At 41.3% G+C, this 19,469-nt stretch overlaps 1 protein-coding gene across 2 annotated transcripts in view; it reads right to left on the reverse strand.

Annotated features, from left to right (window-relative positions):
* Nucleotides 1–427: 427 nt before the first annotated feature.
* nos1apa (nitric oxide synthase 1 (neuronal) adaptor protein a) overlaps nt 428–19,469 on the reverse strand; it is a 227,552-nt gene continuing 208,510 nt past the window's right edge. For both annotated transcript variants that reach the window (XM_087831182.1, XM_006797823.3), the window contains exons 11-13: nt 6,134–6,330; nt 5,801–5,925; nt 428–3,526 (exon numbers count right to left, since the gene is read on the reverse strand). In XM_087831182.1, the coding sequence (XP_087687308.1) occupies nt 2,887–3,526; nt 5,801–5,925; nt 6,134–6,330 (962 nt within the window). In that variant the 3' untranslated portion in view covers nt 428–2,886. The remainder of the gene's footprint in view (nt 3,527–5,800; nt 5,926–6,133; nt 6,331–19,469) is intronic.

Genomic DNA, 19,469 nt, shown 5'->3' on the forward strand with positions numbered 1-19,469 from the left:
GGACTCTACTTCAGAGGTTTTGTAATATTTGCTGTTCAAGAAAATCCTCATTTACCTCATGCTGGTGCAGCTCGTCAGGCCAAACACTGTTAAAAAACAAGCCCTCCCCTCACTTTAAGCCACATTCCTTCTGACTGGTTGCCTCTCACAAACAGTAAGTTTATACAGTAGGTGGGTGGGACTTAAATGACCATCTTAGGGATATCTGACATCATCAGCCTTAGCTATCCTCTATAACAAACTGCTTTGGTTTAAGAATCCCATTTTAATAATGGTGGCTATATTATCCCTGCTCATGCTGTACACCAGTGTTTGTCAGTAGTTATGTTTTTTTGTAATAGTAAATGATACTTTTTCACTCTTGCGTCTACCTAAAAGGGTCAGTTTACACATTTTCTTTTTCTTTTTTTTTTTTTTTTTTAAAAATAAAAAAGCTACTTTTCATTTCCACCTGTCACATCTGCCACTCTCACTTCATGAGCAATGCTCTGGGTGCTGAAAACAGCAGAAAATCTCCACAGTACCCTGCAGGTTGCTTGTTAAAGCTAATGGGACAATTATGTTTTGTGACTTGGGTGAAATAACTCTTTAATGGGAGACATCAGCTGCTTTATTGTGGTGGTAGATGGCAGTAAGACCAAGTCAGAGAGAGACAGACCGAGACAAAGCTTCCTTTATCTGTTTCTCTTCATCTCCAACATTCCTCTCATTCTGCCGGGCATGACCTGACGATGACCAACGCTGGCTGTGCCTCTGTCGCGCTGTCCTCTGGGAGCTCTTTGAAATTTTCTAAAGTCAGTGTATCCCTACAAGGACAGCAGGTCACTCACTGAGGCCACTCGCAGAAAATGGGTTCTTTTCAGCGTCTGGGCATTGGGATCTTTGTGTTCACTTTCCACAGTTCAAAAGTCCACTTTAATCCACTCGCACAGATCTGCAGAACAGATGCTCACACAGTAGTGTTAGAAAAATACAGCTTTGCTTGTGCTACAATAACCATGGCAACTTGATTGTGCTACTCTTACAGTGATAAAAAAATTGTTTTGCTCCTGCTTTCTCACTAAAATAACGTGACAAAAAACAGCATGTCTGACTGAGCCAAATTCTTCTGTCTTTGGTCTGTCAATTAATGATCTGCTCGAATAAAAACATACCTCTTTCATCTCTTTCTGCTGACAGCTAATTATCCCGCTCCTCCTCAGCTCAGAAACAACTTTCCAGCAGCCCTCCCTCCAAAAGCTGCCTGTCCCTCCACCCGTCTCTCTTTCGACTCTCCATCAGGATTTTGTGGAGGTCACTGGAATTCGCTTTCAGTTCAGCCACAGCGGGAAGATGATTTTGGAAATCTTTATCATGTTGCTGTTTCAGTTATGAGCCTGGATCCAAACACACAGCTCCTTCGCCTTCCAGGCAATCAAATTTTTATGGTACAAACAGTTGCTGAGTTACAACAATTCTGCAAAGATGAGTGGTTCAAAATTCCTCCACAGAGCCTTAAAAGACTCATTGCCAGTTATTGCAAACGCTTAATTGCAGTTGTTGCAATTGTTGTTGCTAAGGGTGGCCCAACCAGTTATTAGGTTTAGGGGGCGAACGCTTTTTTACACTGGGCCATGTAGGTTTGGACACCCCCCCTGCTCCTCCCCGACCTTGGTCCTGCCGGAGGTTACTTCCAGTTAAAAGGGAGTTTTTCCTTCTCACTCAAGTGCTTTCTCATCAGATGTCGTCTGATTGTTGGGATTTCTCTCTATAATTGTAGGGTCTTCACCTTACAAGGAAAAGCGCATTGAGGTGACTGTTGTTGTGATTTGGCGCTATATAAATATAACTGAAACAAAAGTTTAAGTGTGTTCCAAAAATCCATTTTGGAGAAAGTTCTCTTCCAGGTTGGCTCAAGAAGGAACAGGGATCATTTCTTTAGGGTGAAGCTGAGGGTCAAAAGGCTTCGCCCTCCTGCAGTAGAAAGTGCTGCGTGACATTTCATATCGACTGAACTGAAAGCAAATTCCTCGCTAACCTTTTCCATCTTACACATTCACATCCTTTCCGCCTCTCCACCCCTCACTTCCGTCTTCTTTTCCCGAGCCTGTGCCTAACTCCTAACACTTGAGTTTTATGTTAAATGAGTCTAAATGCACATTATATTGCTGTATAACTTTGAGCTGCAGCAGCGTTTGTAGGATTTATACCAAAAATGCAATGAAATGTCCCTTTAAATAGAGCGAAAATATCGTGGTGCTAAATACAATAGTGTTATATCTTAATACTGATAAAATAATATAAAATTTAATGTTTGTGGTTACACTTGCCAATAACTGCCTGTAACATTTTAGCCCATTTAAAGGATATTTCATCTCACTTAAAACATTCATTGTTACATCATCTTTACTGAGGAAGACATGATATGTTAGACACCTGATATACATAAGAAATACACAGTGAATAAATCAGAAGCATTAAAAAACTGCACAAAAAAAGAGTCCCGCTTATTTCCTCTGTTGCTGCTCATTCATTGTCTCATGCTGGTCAGTTTTTGTTTTCATTCATTAAGAAGATTCTTGAAGCGCCCAGCTGACCTCAGATCAGCCGTGTTAGAAAGCAAGGCGTAATTACCGTGACCTTTCAGCTAATCCCACATCCGGAAATCAGATTAAAAAAAGATAAAGAGCCCTCGGTTCTGGAAGTATGTGTTCCCTTTTCCTAAAGTAAAGCCCAGAAAAGATCGAGTTGAAAAATTGAAAAGCGGCAGTGAATTTTTGATTTGCAGTACTCGCTGCAGTCTGTTTGAATTACCTCCACACACAATTCTGGGATGGACACTAAGAGAAAAACTTCAAATGCTTTTTGAAATCTACTGAACTGGTTATTTGGCTGCAGCTCTGTGTGTTAGTCAAACGACAGCAGGTCTGGATGGTGCTCCATGTCTTCAGTGCTCCCTCCAGTGGCTTTGCTACAGGGGGCGCCATTCCCCAGCAGGACATCCTCGCCCAGGCTGATGCGGCAGGGAGTTTTGCCCGAGCAGGGAGTGGAAGCCAGCCGCGAGTCCGGCGCCGGCGCCTTCTGCCAGACGTCGTATTGTTTGGCTTTGGACTCCAGAGGGGGATCTTTATTGATGAGGTCTGGTACAGAGAGCTGGAGCTGGAGCCCGTGTTCATCCATGCCTTCATCAGAGCTTCCCACTTCTACGCCATCCTCTTCTCCACCTATCACTGTATCCACGTTGTCATTGATCTCAGCTGTCTCAGAATCAGCTCCGGGTTTCCTCTCTGCTGGGCCCGATGACCTCTTTTCCTCCTCCTTTCCCTGTTGCTGCTCCTCCTCATTCCTTATCTCCTCCTGAGTGATGGGGGATGTCTTCACAGGGGAGGAAGGGAAGGAGGAAGAATCCACAGGGTCGGGGGAGGAGACCACGGGGTCAGAGGAGATCATCATGTCCTGGGTCGTCTTCAGTGCTCGAGGGAGGCGCTTCTTCCCCGATGGGGGTGGAGGGTCCAGCCGAGGGAAGGAGTCAAAGGAGGTGATGTGGCTGGAATAGAAGAGAGGAATAAAGGTAAGGGGGAGAAAAGGGAAAATGGAGATTAAGGGAGGCAACGAAAGACAGACAGAGAACGTTTAAGTGGTGACTACAGTTGAAACTTATGCCACATGCTGCCACAAAGAAGAAATCGATTCCTAAACATATTTTATGCTGATGAAGTTTAGCTGCTTGAATTGACCAGAGCTGTTCAAGCTTAAACAGCATGTTTACAGCCTCATGACTCCCCTTGGTGGTCGCCATGGCAGATCATCAACCTGCTTCTCAGCCTATTCCCAGCATCTATCCCTCTGCATTTCTTCCTTCACTACATCCATGAATCTTCCCTGCGCTCTTCCTCTTTTCCTCCTTCCTGGCAGCTTCATCTTCAACATCCTTTGTCCAAACAATCTAAGTCTTGCCTCTCCGACTTTGTCTTCATACCGCTGTTCTCTCCCAACAGAAATCTTCAACTCTGCCACCTCCACCTCCAGATTCAGTCTCTCTTTCAGTGCCACCCTCTATAAACCATAAATCATACTGTAGCAGGTCTACTACCATCATGTAAACCTTCCCTTTCACTCTCACCACTATCCATCTGTCACAAATTGCCCCTGACATTTGTCTCCACCCACTCCACCCTGCCTGCACTGTTCTTCACCTCTCTTGGGCACTGTCTGTTGCTTTACAAAAACAATTTAGGCTCTGATGGATAGTTTCCTCCTTCATAACAACGTTACGTTGTGTAAAACATCCTAGAACGGCATTTGGATGCAGATAAAAGCAGATGACCTGTCACAGAGCCTACATACAGGCACAAACACTGAAGCTAGGGTTTGTAATAACTAAGGAAGCAACCCATAAATAACCCATATGTAATGCTGCATTTACAATAGGCACAAACTATTCAGGCAAAGAAAAAACGCAGCAGGACAAAATGAACTTCAGATTTTGCAGTCGGTACACATTAAAACTGTGGGCGGGACTATGACTAAACATGTCAAGAAAAATTGACAGCTAATTGGCTGATGGCCCCGCTGTGCAGAATAATAGAATCCTGTCAGGGGCCGTTTGTTGCATCAAAGAACCACCAATTGTTTCATATTTTAACTGAATGAAACTTTGTCGAACAAAGGCCATCCAAAGTTTGCATGCCGCTTCAGCGTCACTAATAGAAGAATGAAACCTGGCAGGATGACTCAAACTTCAAAGCTGCTCTTGCCTACTAATAAGAACAAGCTGAGTGATGGAGGAGGAAGGCGGCTGGAGAGAAGCAACAAGAGCTTAAACCTACGTTCGCTCGTGTTCAGAGCTCCTCGCTGAGTTCAGTGAGCGTGTTTACAAAAACCACTCTAAATTCTTAAGCTGTTCCAGCGACGTCAGCACGTAATCCTGTAGCTGGAGGCCAAGGCGATCACAAATTATTACTGTTGTGTGACCTTTCACTGCAGCTGACAGGCGGAGGCAGTCAATAAGCACTGCTGTGCTGTCTGTCCTCAGAAAATGCACTGTTTTCTCACAAAAACAGCATCATTAACATCAAAAACCCAAGAAAAAAACATAAACCTTGTTAAGAGGTCAGAGGCTTTGCAGGACTTGCATTGTCTGGGGAACAGGGGAAGGTCCTGCGCACCTCATCTCATGCATTCAAAAATGAGAAGTGAGTCAGCTATAAGTCTGCCGAACCAGCTGGTGGTCCAGAACAATCTTTAGATCGCTGCTAAATGAAGCTAAATCTGTTCTGGGTGCAGCGAATGGAGATAAATGGAACCTGAGCGGCTGAAAAATGACTTTTACTCAGCCAATCTTTAGGAGAACAGACGAAAAATCCTTCAAAGTACGTTTATGAGAGTACATAAACAAGTCAAATCGACATATTCAAAAAACAAAAAATAAAATAAACCCCCTAAAACTGAAAACTTCAAAGTGAAAAACTGGCTTATTCAATTCCAGGCATCTCCCAGGCACCTCTGATGTATCATCATTAATTTAAAGCCACATTTCACAGGAAAAATCGTAAATTATTCACCTTTTCTGACCCACAACCCAATTCTGCAGTGATAGATACGTCCTCTGCTCAGTATAGGTAATGGAATATTTTTGAATAAATTAAGATAATGTCTTTCACTGGGTTTATTAATTAATTATACGTGTGGAAAGGGCTCCGAGTTTCACATATTCGTCCTAAAATCTTTTGACGTAGAAGCCTGTTAATTATTTGGGGGGAGCAGTTTGCTCAGTATTAAGATGACGTATGAATGTGTGTGTGAATATGAGGGTGCATACCTGCTGGCAGCAGTCTGACTGAGTTGCTCCATGCAGCTCCAAACTGCACCAACATTCTTGTTGACCTCCGTGACCCCAATGTCTCCGAGGTTGCTGGGCTCTTTTCTTCTTAGCAAGTCATTGACCTGAAAGAAGGAGAGACGAGAAGGAGAGAAAGGTTTAACCTTTGCAGGTAGTTTTGATACAAATGTTTATCGGCTCAGCTGAAAGAATAAAAAGAGCTTAAACCTGCGTTCCTTTCAATAAGTCACACTATATGAGCTTATTTCAAAGGGTAAAAGAATACAGGACCTGCTGAGCTCAATGTCCCGTTTCTGCTTGTGTCGCACTAACCTTTGCCCCGACTGCCTTGCCCAGGTTAATGGCATTTTTCAGCCTCTGCTGTCCTCCAGAGGAGGGCGAGTCCACGCAGCTGGACCCCGGGTTGGAATTAGTCGTCGCCGCGGCGCGCCGGGTCGAGGACGGCCCCGGCCTCGAGGTCTGGGGACTCTGCTGCTGCGCAATGGAGTTCTCAAACATACTTTGATCAACTGTTCACAAAAGAAAAATGGAGAGGGAAAGAGCAGAAAGGGAGAGAGAGAGGGGTAGGTGAATACACAGTAGGACTTCAAAAAAAAGAACATGTCTGCTTTTAAAAGAGCATGCTGCAAAGCTGCAGGCCTTTCAAGTCTTAGGCAATACTGGTGGGATTTTTTACTCTGAGATGCACTAACTTGGATCTTGAGAGAAAACAAAGAAATATTCCACTGAAACGAACACTTCTGATTGGTGTTTTAAAAAGTTCTTTTATTTTTTTCCCCTTCCAAACTACTGGGCAAACTTTTCTAACCAAATTCATCTTTTGTAGAGTGTTTCTTCAAACATGTCACGTTCTTATGACGCGCTCTGCAGCTTTGCATTTTAACACCACGATTCAAAGGTTTTTCATGACAATGCATTTACATGGGGGGGATCTAGGTGGCAAAGCGTAGTAGATCCACTGATATCACAGAATAATACATAAAACAATACAACAACAAAATAACACCACTGCAGCAACACATGCACAAACATAGGCAGGAACGATCAAGCAGAAAAATACAGGATGAGAAAAAACAAAAAAACCAAAGCAAAACAAAAAGGCAGCTCAGGTTCAGTCCACTTAAGACAGACGATCTTACCTCTTGGAGAGAAATAGTTCTCGGAAAGCATTCAGTAAGACACAAAGTATCAGATATCAATCACTGTACTAGTCAAGCTGTTTCTGCTTAGTCAAACAGTACTGCTACAAGGGGACACTTTGGGGAAGGCAACAGCTAAAGAGCACAGCTGCAGCTGTGTACGCATATCTGAAAGGTACATTGTCTTCATCAGATAAATGTGGAGAAAATATAGCTATTTGGAATCAGATGGCGTATCAAAGGGTAACCTTGACTTCTCTTGTGCACACACAAATATTTCACTTGCCATCCCAATCAGCAGATCTGCAAAAAGCCCATTAGACAAAAGGCCAGAGGAAATGTGATCTGATATTATGAATCAACTGGATACAGAGGGCATCGACTTCAAGGAGAGAGAAAGAGCTAAGTGAAGAACGGAAAAGGATACATGCTGTTACTTTAGAGCGCGCAGAAGGCAGAGAAGAGAAGTGCAAAGAAAAAGAAATGTCAAACTTGAAAGTACGATCGAAACCTTACAGATAATCTTACTATTTTGGCGCCACCTGGTGGGTAAAATCAAACCAATAAACAACAACAGTCCTCGTCTGTAAATATCTGGTGCCACAGCAGTTGTGTGTTTTTAAGAAAGTGGCAATGTTCAGCCCATTTTCTGAAACAGCCCAAACATTTGCACAATATTAACTGCACTGATTTTCAAATATCTTTAGCATTTGCAGCAGTAAATATAAGCAAACTGACGATGCGACCTCAGGCTTAGAAAATTTGAATATTTCAGTATTTTCTGATGTTACATATCTCAAACTTGGTTCAACAGGCAATCAATTAGTGGTTTATGTGATACTTAACAAAAACAATATTGCAGAAAATAATGCTCTTTAAGAGTTAGCTAATACAGTACATCAGCGAGCAAGTCGTTAGCATCTCTAACCATAACTCTGCACCTCCTGCCACCAAATAAGTGCTTATTATGTGTGCGTCATTCTAAGTTTCTGTGTATTGGCATGACTGCGATTTATGCTTTTGTGTTCCACAAACACACTTCTTTAAATAATTCAACTAAGCATTTTTCCACAAATGAAAAACAGGTTCTTGACATTGCTAACAAATGGTATACTGGCACAGATTTGCTTAATTAAAGCTGTGATGAAACTGGAGGCTAATTTATGAATCTTTCTGGAATGTTTGGCCTGCCTGTGAACATTATTCTTATGTTCTGACTGTTCGTCAAGGTAATCGAGTGATCTCTGGATCAATAGTCTCCTGTTCCATTGGCCAAAAAACATCCTTGCTGATCCCACCAGACAATGAGGCCACACACTTCTACATTACCTTGCAATGGAGAGTCAATGGAAAGACCTTGTAATGTAGTAACCCCACAGCAGCCTGTGAAGGGCACCAGGAAGAGAGGTGTTTGTGACACAGCCTCCATTGTACTCTGAAAAATGTATGTGTAAGTCTCAGCGTTAAATGTTTTTGCAGGTTTCCTCTCTGCATGGTGAAAAGGTGAAACCCACTATTTGAAAATGAGCCAGAGTGTCACTGGCTGGCTCATTTACACACAGATGCAGTTAATCATCACTATTTATGGGCATTTCACTGCCGGACAGTCCCCGAGCCAGCTCTGAATCTCTGTTGCTTTTATGGCTCACTAAAATGAATGCAAATTCAAGGGCTTTCCATTGTGCTATGTTAAAATGCCAGCATTTCCACTGGGACTGGAGGTCAGCTCGTCCTGGCTAAATATACCATCAGTGAAACACAAAAGACTTAAAGGTTTTTTAAAAAAAGATATTTAGTCTTCATGGACATTACTGGGAATGCATTTCTAAGTGTATGCAGTAGTGCTGGATGAATGCATTTCCTGACAGCAGTTTATATTAAATGGACAACGAGGACATGTGTGACCTTCCACGCATCTTCGAAAATATGCAGCTGCTTTTATCAAATATATAGACGTTTCCATCCATGTTCAAAAAGCAATCCATCACACCAAGCAAACAATTAACCTGTTTGATCCACCCAGTCAAAGGCAACCCATCTAGGGTCAGAGTCAGATTAATGGCCATCCCTTTTTAACCTCTTTATATAGAATTTTCTCCTGTTTGGAAAGCCTAGATTGAAAAGCTTGAAATCATTATCAGCAATAACCTTATCCTAATTCTGTATTTTGGAGAAAGGCAAAGCGGATGTCTTTCTTCGAGTGTGTCATTTAGAATAGTTATTCTTTGCTCCATGAATACCAAGACTTGACAGAAAAATTTTATGAAAATAAAAATAATATATTCATTAGGGATGTACACGATTAGTTGACTAATTGTTACTACTGGCACTAGTCGGTACCAGACGTGGTAGTCGTTTAACATTTTGATTGATGCCCAGTGTTGGTAAATTGCTGTGTCTTAAATGTTATGGAGCCATCTGCCACCAGAAGGAGCATTGTTTACGAGAAAGGCCATAAATCTTTAAGCTATGTTTTCATTATTGTTATTATTATTGTTAGTTGTTTTAAACAACTACATTTAACAACATTAAAGAATGTGATTGTGGATACAACGGACAGAAAAGACAGTGAGGAGTTCAGTCAGTTGGTGGGGGGCTTAGGGTAGAGCCCTTATACCTCCACATTGAAAGGAACCAGTTCAAGTGGTTGCCTACTGGGTAAGGTGTTCCGATCGGGCATGTCCTACCAGGAAGAGACCCCAGGGTAAACCCAGGACACTCTGGACAGACTCTTCTTCTTCCTTTTTGCACATATAATGTGCAATGTTTATAATGCATAATGCAACATACCAAACAGCAGCATTTCAAGTATGATTCATTAATGAAGAAAAACAATAGACAATTTTTATCACTGTCTATTAAACTGTCCAGGAACAGTTGCCGGGAACATCACTAGTTAGAGTTAGGGTTAGGGTTAGGGTTGGGATCAGCAGCAATGAGGACTGAAGTGATGATACGAAAATGTAGGTGACTTTAGTTCGAAGGTAACCAGTTTCTAAAAAAATTTTTTTTTTTAAAAAACCCTACATGGCAGTGTGGTATTATTTCAAACACTAGGCCTGGACGATTAACTACAATACATTGGTTAAATCCATCCCATGTTTCTTTGTGGGGCCTTGTGACACCATTTTAATTTTAAATGGAAAATAAAGTGGTGGAATCACTCTTATCTCTAAACAAATGGGATCTCTGATCACCTTCCAAAACAAGTGTCTGCTTTCATTAAATATGAATCATTTTACCATGCACCTCTCTATGTCCCACAGTCCAACATACTTACATCACAGTCCAAAAATAAGATGATTATCTATTATCTTAGGTTTAATACTACACTTTGTGCTTCCTCTGGGAGTGTGACACCTAATGTAACCTTGTGTATTCAGCATCTTAATGTACAATACCATGCCAGGCATTTTTTAGACTTGTAGTCGTCATGCACTACCATCAGGAGGGACTCTGATTGTCCCAAATTCCTTTTACCGTGGGACAATGAGCCCAAACATACAGCCACAGTTATAAAAAGTGAAGAACAAGGAGTCCTGCTACAGATGCTATGATCCCCACAGAGCTCTGATGTCAACATCATGGAGCCAGTCTGGGATTGCAGAAAGAGACAAGAGACACTGAGAACCTGAATTCATAAAAGAACAGAGGGAAATTCTCAAAGATGTGCGCAAACTCTTACTTTCCAAGTATTCCTGTGCTTGAAAGTAACGTTTCAACAACACTGGATCCATTTGAGTTCTATACCAAAAAAGCAACAACATTTATCCTACTTTGAAAAGAAAATATTTAAGAATTCAAAAGTCTGAAACTTAATACAGCTCCCCTGGTAAAACAAAGGCTCACATAGGTAGAAATCCAGTCTGCATGATGGATTCTTTTCAAAGTTAGAAGAAAATAAGATTTGAAAAATAAATACCAGCTAAACCAGACCTTCCCAAAGTGTGGGGCCCGCCCCCTAGGGGTTGTAATGACTAACTACTCCTGACATTTTGGAGATGTTAGCTCTTTATACAGTAAAGTTACAGCAGGATACAAATAACATCAGGCTGATCCTGCCACGATTTGTTCCCTCGGTTCAAATCACGGACAAACAGTATCCCACAGCTGTTTATGTTTTTGAACCCATTTTGCACAGAGAGGCATTTTTTGAAAAATGTATTGATAGCAATGTTGAACATTATTACACAGGGAAAAAAAACAACTACACATAAAATAATCACACCGTGACGCCTCTGCCTTTCTAAATGGAGGGACAGTAACTGCGTGTTTATGTAAGCGTGTAAAACCTGCAGGTAGAGACAAAATACTGTTTATCTGACTATCTGCTATTCTGCAATTCCTCTCATGTAAGCAATAACGTGGCGCACAGCTGACGTGAAAAAAGGCACTTACCTTTGACGTTGCATGATGAACTCTGTATTCCTCGTCCACACGTAAACGCAAAAAAGGAGTTTTAAAAAATCTCCGTTTTCGGTGATTTGAAACGCCGTTTACGTGTGGACGACACAGCTGTGTTTTCAAAAATACCCGTGTAGGTGCGGATGTAGCGTAAAAGAGTTAGTAGTTTATTTTCTTACTGCCTGTAATTTATTGCAGATTACTTGTATTTGCTTAATTGTTTACTAAATGTTTGAGGTATGAAATAAACCGCAATGGAGCAAAATATGGGTGTGTGTGGTTGAAGGATGTGTTAGTGCATGCGTGTGTGTGTGCGCGCGCACGCGGGGAGGGCGCGAACATTTTTCTGTAAAACAAAGCGGGGCCCAGCGAAAAAAGTTTGGGAACCACTGAGCTAAACTAATGTCAGAGCAACATGTAAACAGCGCACAGACACACAGTCTCTGTATCTCTACATCATAAAATCAAACCCTTCTGAAACACTACACCAAAATCTGACGTGCCTCTCCCAAGAAATCAAAGAAGAGCCTACAGCTATAGTGATCGGCCTGTTCAGTCCTGGTGATTCTGCTTGTGCATTTCCAACTACTTTCTCTTCTCAGTTTTTGAATACGCCAGTGAGAGACTGACTAACATCGTCTCAATATGAGAAAGAAATGATCAATAGACGGACTCACAAATCCAATTCAATTCAACTTATATTGTGCCAAATCACAACAGTCACCTCAAGGCGGTTTATATTGTAAGGTAAAGACACTACAATAATACAGAGCAAACCACAACAGTCAGATGATCTCCAACAAGTACTTGGCAACAGTGGGAAGCTCTTGCTATCAGCTTACACTGCATAGAAAACATGGAAGATGACTACAACGTAATCAACACATACAGTAACACAGAAGCATGAGCATGAATGCGGGCAATGATGTCGGCCTCTTGCATTGGTTATGTCGTAGGCTCTACACAGATTCCCAGCAGAAATCTAAATTCAAAGCAACCTCCGTGAAGCACACATTAAAAAGCAAATTCTTTTGCTTAGGTGGTTTCAATCATGGGTAGACGCAGCGGTGTGGTGGTTAGCGCCGTCTCCCTGGGTGCTCCCCACAGTCCACAGACATGCATGGGGTTCGATTAACTGGTGCAACTGACTATAGGAAAGTAAGCATGAATGGTCCACGTGTTGGCTCTGAAACAGATGTTGAGGGTGTACACTGGCACAGCGCCCTGTGACATGGACATGGATGGGCTCCAGCCCCACTGCGACCCTGAACTGAATAAATGAACAAAAAATGGATGGATGGTTTCAATAACAAATAAAAGGTGCTTCCTTCATTACCAGCAAACTGGCAGATTTCAGTGAGTCCAACTTCCTCCTGACAGGACGCTCATTCACAGCAGCTTAAGAGCTGTTCTGTTTGATTTGTCATTCCCTGTGTTGAGATTTACTTCCAGCCTCTTAACCGACAATTTCATTTGGCCTCTCACAGATGGGCTTCTGTGCCTCAGCCCCTGTGTGATCTCATATAAGGACACACAGGTGTACTTCTATCCTACTGAAGCCTTAGAATTCAACAAGTAGTGCAACTTAGATGTTAAAACCACAACAATGACGCAATGTCCCAGTTTCAAACTTTTACCACTTGCTGTGGTTTCAGTGTGCAGTCTGAAAAGCGAACCACGGATTAAAAAGCACAGGCCGAATTCCACCGTTAGAATGAAACACGTGTTTATGTTCCAGCGCGCTCAGTGAAACACGTTAAGCTCCTGCATAATAACTAGAATAATGCACTGTCAGCATTTGCAAGTTGCATGCTTTGTAGTATTAATAGATGCTGGTGCAGAGACTTTCAGTGTCTGACGCTGAAAATGATTGGAGATAATGGCAACGCCCAACGCAGAAAGCATACAGTGGTTATAAGAACAATGAAAGAGCGACAGAGACACTCAAAGAATCCTGAACGAAAGTGTTTAAATGTAAACTCAGACACACTGAAGTCTGATAGTGTGTTGAATTAATGTGAAGCCTGAGCTGCAGTGAGTGATTTCATTGTTTGCATTTATACCCGTCTGTGGAACTGTGAAACTGAGAGGTTGACAGAGGATCAAATAAATCTCACACAAAACAGTGACTGAAACACAGACACGGTGAGAATTGATTGAGTCTATACACATAGTGTCAGAGCTTTGAAAATGACAATGAACACTAGCTGCTCTTTTGGTAATGATCAAGCTAGATTCTATTACAGCTGATTACATTTTGCTTAACTGAGGCATTATCAATATACTGTGTTTATTCTAAGGAGCTTAGAAAGAAAAGTGTCTTGACTTCTTTAAGCTGCTTGAAAGAGTTTCATGTTTCACGAGTTTCGAGCAACTTAAAGAAATCCCAACGCTTTTCTTTCTAAGCTCCTTAGACTACCATGACCTGGATGACTGAGAACCTTCATACTGTGTTTAGACTCCGTATTACCAACAAACAGCTCTACTGCAGTTACTGAGGTGTAGTTGCCATTCTGGGAAGGTGTGTGCCCAACCACAGTTTATATTTGAGCAATCTAATTAAAAATATGTCCTGCCCCCGACAATCAACAGCTAAAGAAGGCCAATATCGGCTAATCATGCTGTTGTGCATGTGCACAGCAGAAGAAGACATCACCTTTAACCATGTGATGGAAGATGGAAGTCTGCTGTCCTTTTAACTTGCTGGGAAAAAACTTTTTAAACCTAATTTTGGAGAGAGACTTCACAAGCTTTTGTAGCAGTTTTTAACTGCACAGGTGCTTTTTATACCTCAGACTGTTGCTGTTATGGCTCTGTCCTCTGTCCTTTTATGCAGAACATCTTGTCTTTAAAGCAGCTTGTGGATAATTATTCAAGACCGTTTGAATTTTGATTCAGACTTGATCTGAAACTGTGCATGTGCAAACCCTTGATGGAGGTATGACTCAGAAAGGAGAGAGCATAAGTGCCGTAAATTGCCTCTGTGAGCTGTTTGAGACTCTGCTGCAGCTCCAGCTGCTGACTGTGTGGATGAGTGGACCAAACACTTGTCCCTTTTACCTCCTGCACTCCCCCGAAGAGACGCGGCACCATGTTTCAAATTCCTCTGCACTGAAAAACTGAGATGTCTTCAGACAGAGGTTAAGAATAATCATATTCTGGGAAAAAAAAGAAGAAGGTGTAAATGTTAATCGCACCAGTTACTTTAAGTCAAAAAACTCCCACAGCCTGTTTGTTCAGTTCTGGAGGAGTGTGCACAATATTGACTTGTTTACTCCTTGTGCGCTTGCGTTTGTGTGTGTGAGTTGTCTTTTAATTACAAACACGCCTGAAGGACTCCATCTGTAATAATTATCGTTCATTAACGCTGAAATGAGGATTTTGTTTGTTTCTTCGGGAGCTGCTGTGGATTAACAGCATTATTCAGACAACAGCCAGATTAGACACAGAGACAGGGAAGCATGCAAAGTGGGAAGGGGCTATTTTTTTTGTGTAATCCGACGTGTAATCCCTCCCATCCTCATGTATACCACCTAATTAAAATAGCTTTTTTGATATCCAATCAGTCCTGCACCCTGAAGAATAAGCAGGAAAGAGTGACGAAAGAAACAGGAGTAAAAACAGACATTTACTGAGCACCAAACAAAGGAGTCAACAAAACCAAAGAGCTCACTCCCACTCGTGTACTCGCTTTAGATGCTAAGCTGAATCCAACGTAACGCTCATGCAATCTTCTGCAATCTACCCCAAAGAGAGAATTCACAAAAATCTTAACAGTCTGACTGTAGGTCAATCTGTGTGTTTGAACAAAGGACGCCTCAAGAGAGTGGCGAGAGAGTCCACGGACAGTTCAGTGGCCGTCAAGTTAGATTAGGCTGTTCTCAAAAAGGATTTGTATTCACATTTGTCTTAACACAACTTTGTGGATTTTTCCAAAGCTGCATGCTGGCAGAGCTGGAAACAGCCATGCTGTGTTCAGGTGGAATAATGATGTTAAGAATTAATGGCAGAGTGTGGGTGTTCCTAATAGCATGGTCCAGACGTACACCCACTTTCTTAACCGTTTGGCCAATTCAGGGTCGGAGGGGAGCTGGAGCCTGTCCCAGCTGTCAGTGGGCACGGTGTAAAATAAAGTTTCTCCATTTCACCTTCAAGCAAATGATGCTTTTAGAGCTAAAATAAGTACTAAATAATTGACTATCACATTAAAAACAATGTGTTTATAGGGACTGTTTGGTTTATCATCAACAAAGTTTGCCCACTAGAAAGCATCACTGGGGTGATGCTGGGCCTCAAGGACCAGCCTGCAGGACACTGGTCCTTGAGGCCTTGAGTTGGACACCCCGGCCACAAGCCAATCAATCAATCGCCACTGATTCCCATTTTAACTTTAACTTACCAGAGTTAAAAAGGCTTATTCACATTATGGTACAAAACATGCCTTTGATCCCTATGGATACGAGGAAGTTTGAATTTTTTTGTTAAATAATTCCATTCATTTTCATCTATATAGTGCTCAACAACTGTCACTTCAAGGTGTTTTATATAATATTTGTAGGTTAAAGACCCTACAATAACAGAGAAAAAGTTCAACGATCAAAGGCCCTAATATGAGCAAGAACTTGGGAACAGTGGGAAGGGAAAACTCCCTTTTAACAGGAAGAAGGCCATTTGCAGAACCTACTTGATGGGTGAAGGAAAAGAAATATGACTTACTGTGTGCTCCAACCTATCCAAGACATTTGGATAGGTTGGATTTTACAATTGGGGATTTTAGTATAGTATTTAATGAGTCTGTTGCTTAGCACCAATTAGCGGATATATGTCTATGTGTTGCTTGCTAATGACTGTACTCCAACTTCTCATCTATACAGTATAAAGTCACTTCTTGTCCCTTTGAGGCTTTAAAATGTCAAAGCCAGTGGGTGATGTCATGAGTGTACTTTGGTTGGTGAGTAATAGGTTAATCAAACATACTTTATAGATAAAGTTAATTACTTGGCTTCTCATGTGCTTTTGTTACTGAATGCACTTAATACATTGGAAAGCTTTTACCTCACTTTGCTGTAATAGGACCTGCTGTTTTCTGAACTGTAACATCACTTTTTAAAAGCAGTGCGTTTTGTCAATACCTTTTAAGAAAAGCACATGACTTGGCTCAGGAAGATTGTATTTGTTATAGTCTTAGCAGGAATCAGGTAATAGCAACATTTTGGAACAGCAGAGGTATTTGCTATGTGCTGGTAACCTTTACACCAGTGGGGGAAAAAGTAGCTTTCAAGTGCACTCACACCTCAGCTTTGAGAAATGTTTATTGGAGCATTGAACTTGACTTCCTCACTCCTACTTCCTCTGTAAAACAAATGTCCCTACATAGTCTGTATCTACAGCACCATGTTTAATCACTCATATTCAATCAGTCACTCACCTATCTGGTGTTTAATCAAGGTGTAATTACCTCTGATGCTTAATAGCACCTCAGCTCCTTAAATCTTGATTAAAGCTTTTGTCTCTGTGGTAATGTCCATTTTTTCCCTGCAGGGTCATTTTTCCACGCACATCTTCTATCTTAATAAGTAGTGATGCTGAATTATGATGTGATTATTGAGTACAGTTTTTATTATGTGGTACTGGTAATTGGCCAAATCAGTTTTCGCTGGCCTCCCAGGGAGCTTGTAATCATCCCAGCTCGGCTTTGGCATCACCAATCAAAGTGGCAAACTCCCTGCTTTGTTCTTAGCTGAGGGTAACCCACTTCTGTCAGAGACAGCACACACAGAAACACAGACACACACCGACATACAAACTCAGAGCCTTTTCTCCTCTTCACTGAGAGAATTTGACCGAAGCCCCCAATGTTAATATGGAAGAAAAGATTTACCAATGAAAACATTTTAACTTATTTCCAACAAGAGTAAAGGCCTGTCCAAATATGAAGAAATCTGCTTGTTGCCCATTGCACTGACACTAACATTCCAGGCTCTGTTGGAAAGACACGCTCTTGTATATTTCACACCCCGACATGTGTCGGCCCACAGTATCCTTTACGGTCGGCTTCTTCTTTGCATGATAGATCTTTAATCCATCGCGCAAATCTGTGGATGGCATGGTGAACTGGCACGGTGAAAAAGGATAAACATTATTTATACTGTGTCCAAGCTGGGTCAACTTTACTGTTATTCCGGAGCCCAAGTGGTACAGGAAGCCAAGAGAATGATAAAGTGCCTTGGGGGCTTGTTTCTAAACAAACAGGACTACAGACAGTGATTTCTAGAAGTGTTACTGAGCCCGTGTAATGACATATGACAGAATGAGCTCTGTTTTTGTTCACTGTTTCCTGAAAGCTTAAACATCAGAGGCATCCAATACTGATTTTCAGCCTTGTCCCTTGCACACAGCCATTTCTCCAGATTCTCAGAATCTTTTAATGGAATTTTGTACTCTAGATAATGAGACCAAAATCTTATGAACAATATTATGTTGAGGACCATTATTCTAAAATATCTGGAATAATACTACTAACTATTTACAAAATGTTCTTTCAGCTCTTTCTTTGTAATACTGCTTTTCCAGCTCTTTGCTGCTTCTAGCCCCACGTTTTGAAGACATCTTAATTTTCTCAGTTTAAACATTTGATATGTTTTCTTTGTTCTACTGTGAATAAAACATAAGAGACTAGCAAGTCAACCTTTTTTGGAATTGTGATTGAAAAATCAGTAGTGCTCAGTGAGAGATGAGAGAAGCAGACAAAGCTGCATCCCAGTGAGCTGCTGTGAATATGCAAAGAGATGCGTGCAGGGCAGAAAGGATGTGTGAACTGAAACACTCTCACTTGAACACTAAACATACTAATCTTCAGGCCAGACAGGGTCATTATCGCTGATGTATTAAATTAGAGCTCTCGCTTGGCTACATTAACATATGAGAAAAGTATTAGTACAAGAGAGGCCAATCACATATGCAAATTTAAAGCAAGGGGGAAAAAAATCTGCTAAGGAAACGGAAAAAGGTAGAGGCGCTCATCAATTTATGACTAGGTGTCAGTTTAACATGAATGATTAAAGCGAGGGGGCTCTGGTAAAAGTCTGCTTTTGATGATGAGGGGGCAAATGCAGGAGAGGATTAATGGAAGAAGTTTCTGATTGTTCAGACTGAACTCTCACTGACTGCTCTCAGGCTGCTTTGAGTCTTTTTCTACTTTTTCACTTCCATTGTAAATATTCTTATACAACAGTGTTATTTTGCTGTTTTCTCATGAGATCAAAAAGTCTGCTATTGTACCTTTAAATAATATAAATGCGCCCGATTTTAAATTGGGGACCACTCCTTCAAGGCTTTTTTGTCTTGCAGTTTTCAGCACTAAAGCTACATCGACCACAGACAGATGAAGTGAAAAACACTGACACTGATATATATATATATATATATATATATATATATACATATTTATTTATATTAGGGGTGCAAGGTCCAAAGAACTCACAAAAAAAGCAAACATTTAATTCTGTCCTAAAGTGACCCAAACATCATGTCTACAATCATCACTGTTAACATGACGTGAGCTTTGGGCTAACAACCAACACACCACACAGCTGTCTTCATTGGAACAGCCTACAGGCTGCAAGTCCAAACGTGGTGCATCACAACAGTCATTTAATTAGCCACAGGAGGTCAACAGTAGGAGGAATATCCCATTCTGCATTAAGAAATAGTCCTGCATTAGTGTGCACTTTTTCTCCATCTGCAGTGTTTAGAAGAAAATGCTAAATCAATCAGCTTTTAATTGAAAGAACTTAACAAATAACACAATCTTAATAGATTTGATAAACTTCAAATTATGACAAATTTTGACACATTTATCTCCTGCCTGGTTGTTCAGTTGTTTTAATTAGTAGAATTATCTTCACACATTTTTGTCTGCATCTTATCTCCAGCCTAATTTCCCCCCCAGGATATCATTTCAGTTTTATCTAACTTAATTAGTGAAATATGCTTTTCCTGCTGGACTCAGCAGTGCATCAGAAGGAACTAACAGCTCAGCAGTAAAATCTGAACTCTGCAGATTATTACAAAGCTGCCCCGTCCTCCTCTAGTGCCATACCCGA

This window comes from Neolamprologus brichardi, chromosome 17 (genome assembly GCF_056152115.1).
Source record: "Neolamprologus brichardi isolate AB-2024 chromosome 17, ASM5615211v1, whole genome shotgun sequence".
Classification (NCBI taxonomy): Eukaryota; Metazoa; Chordata; class Actinopteri; order Cichliformes; family Cichlidae; genus Neolamprologus; species Neolamprologus brichardi.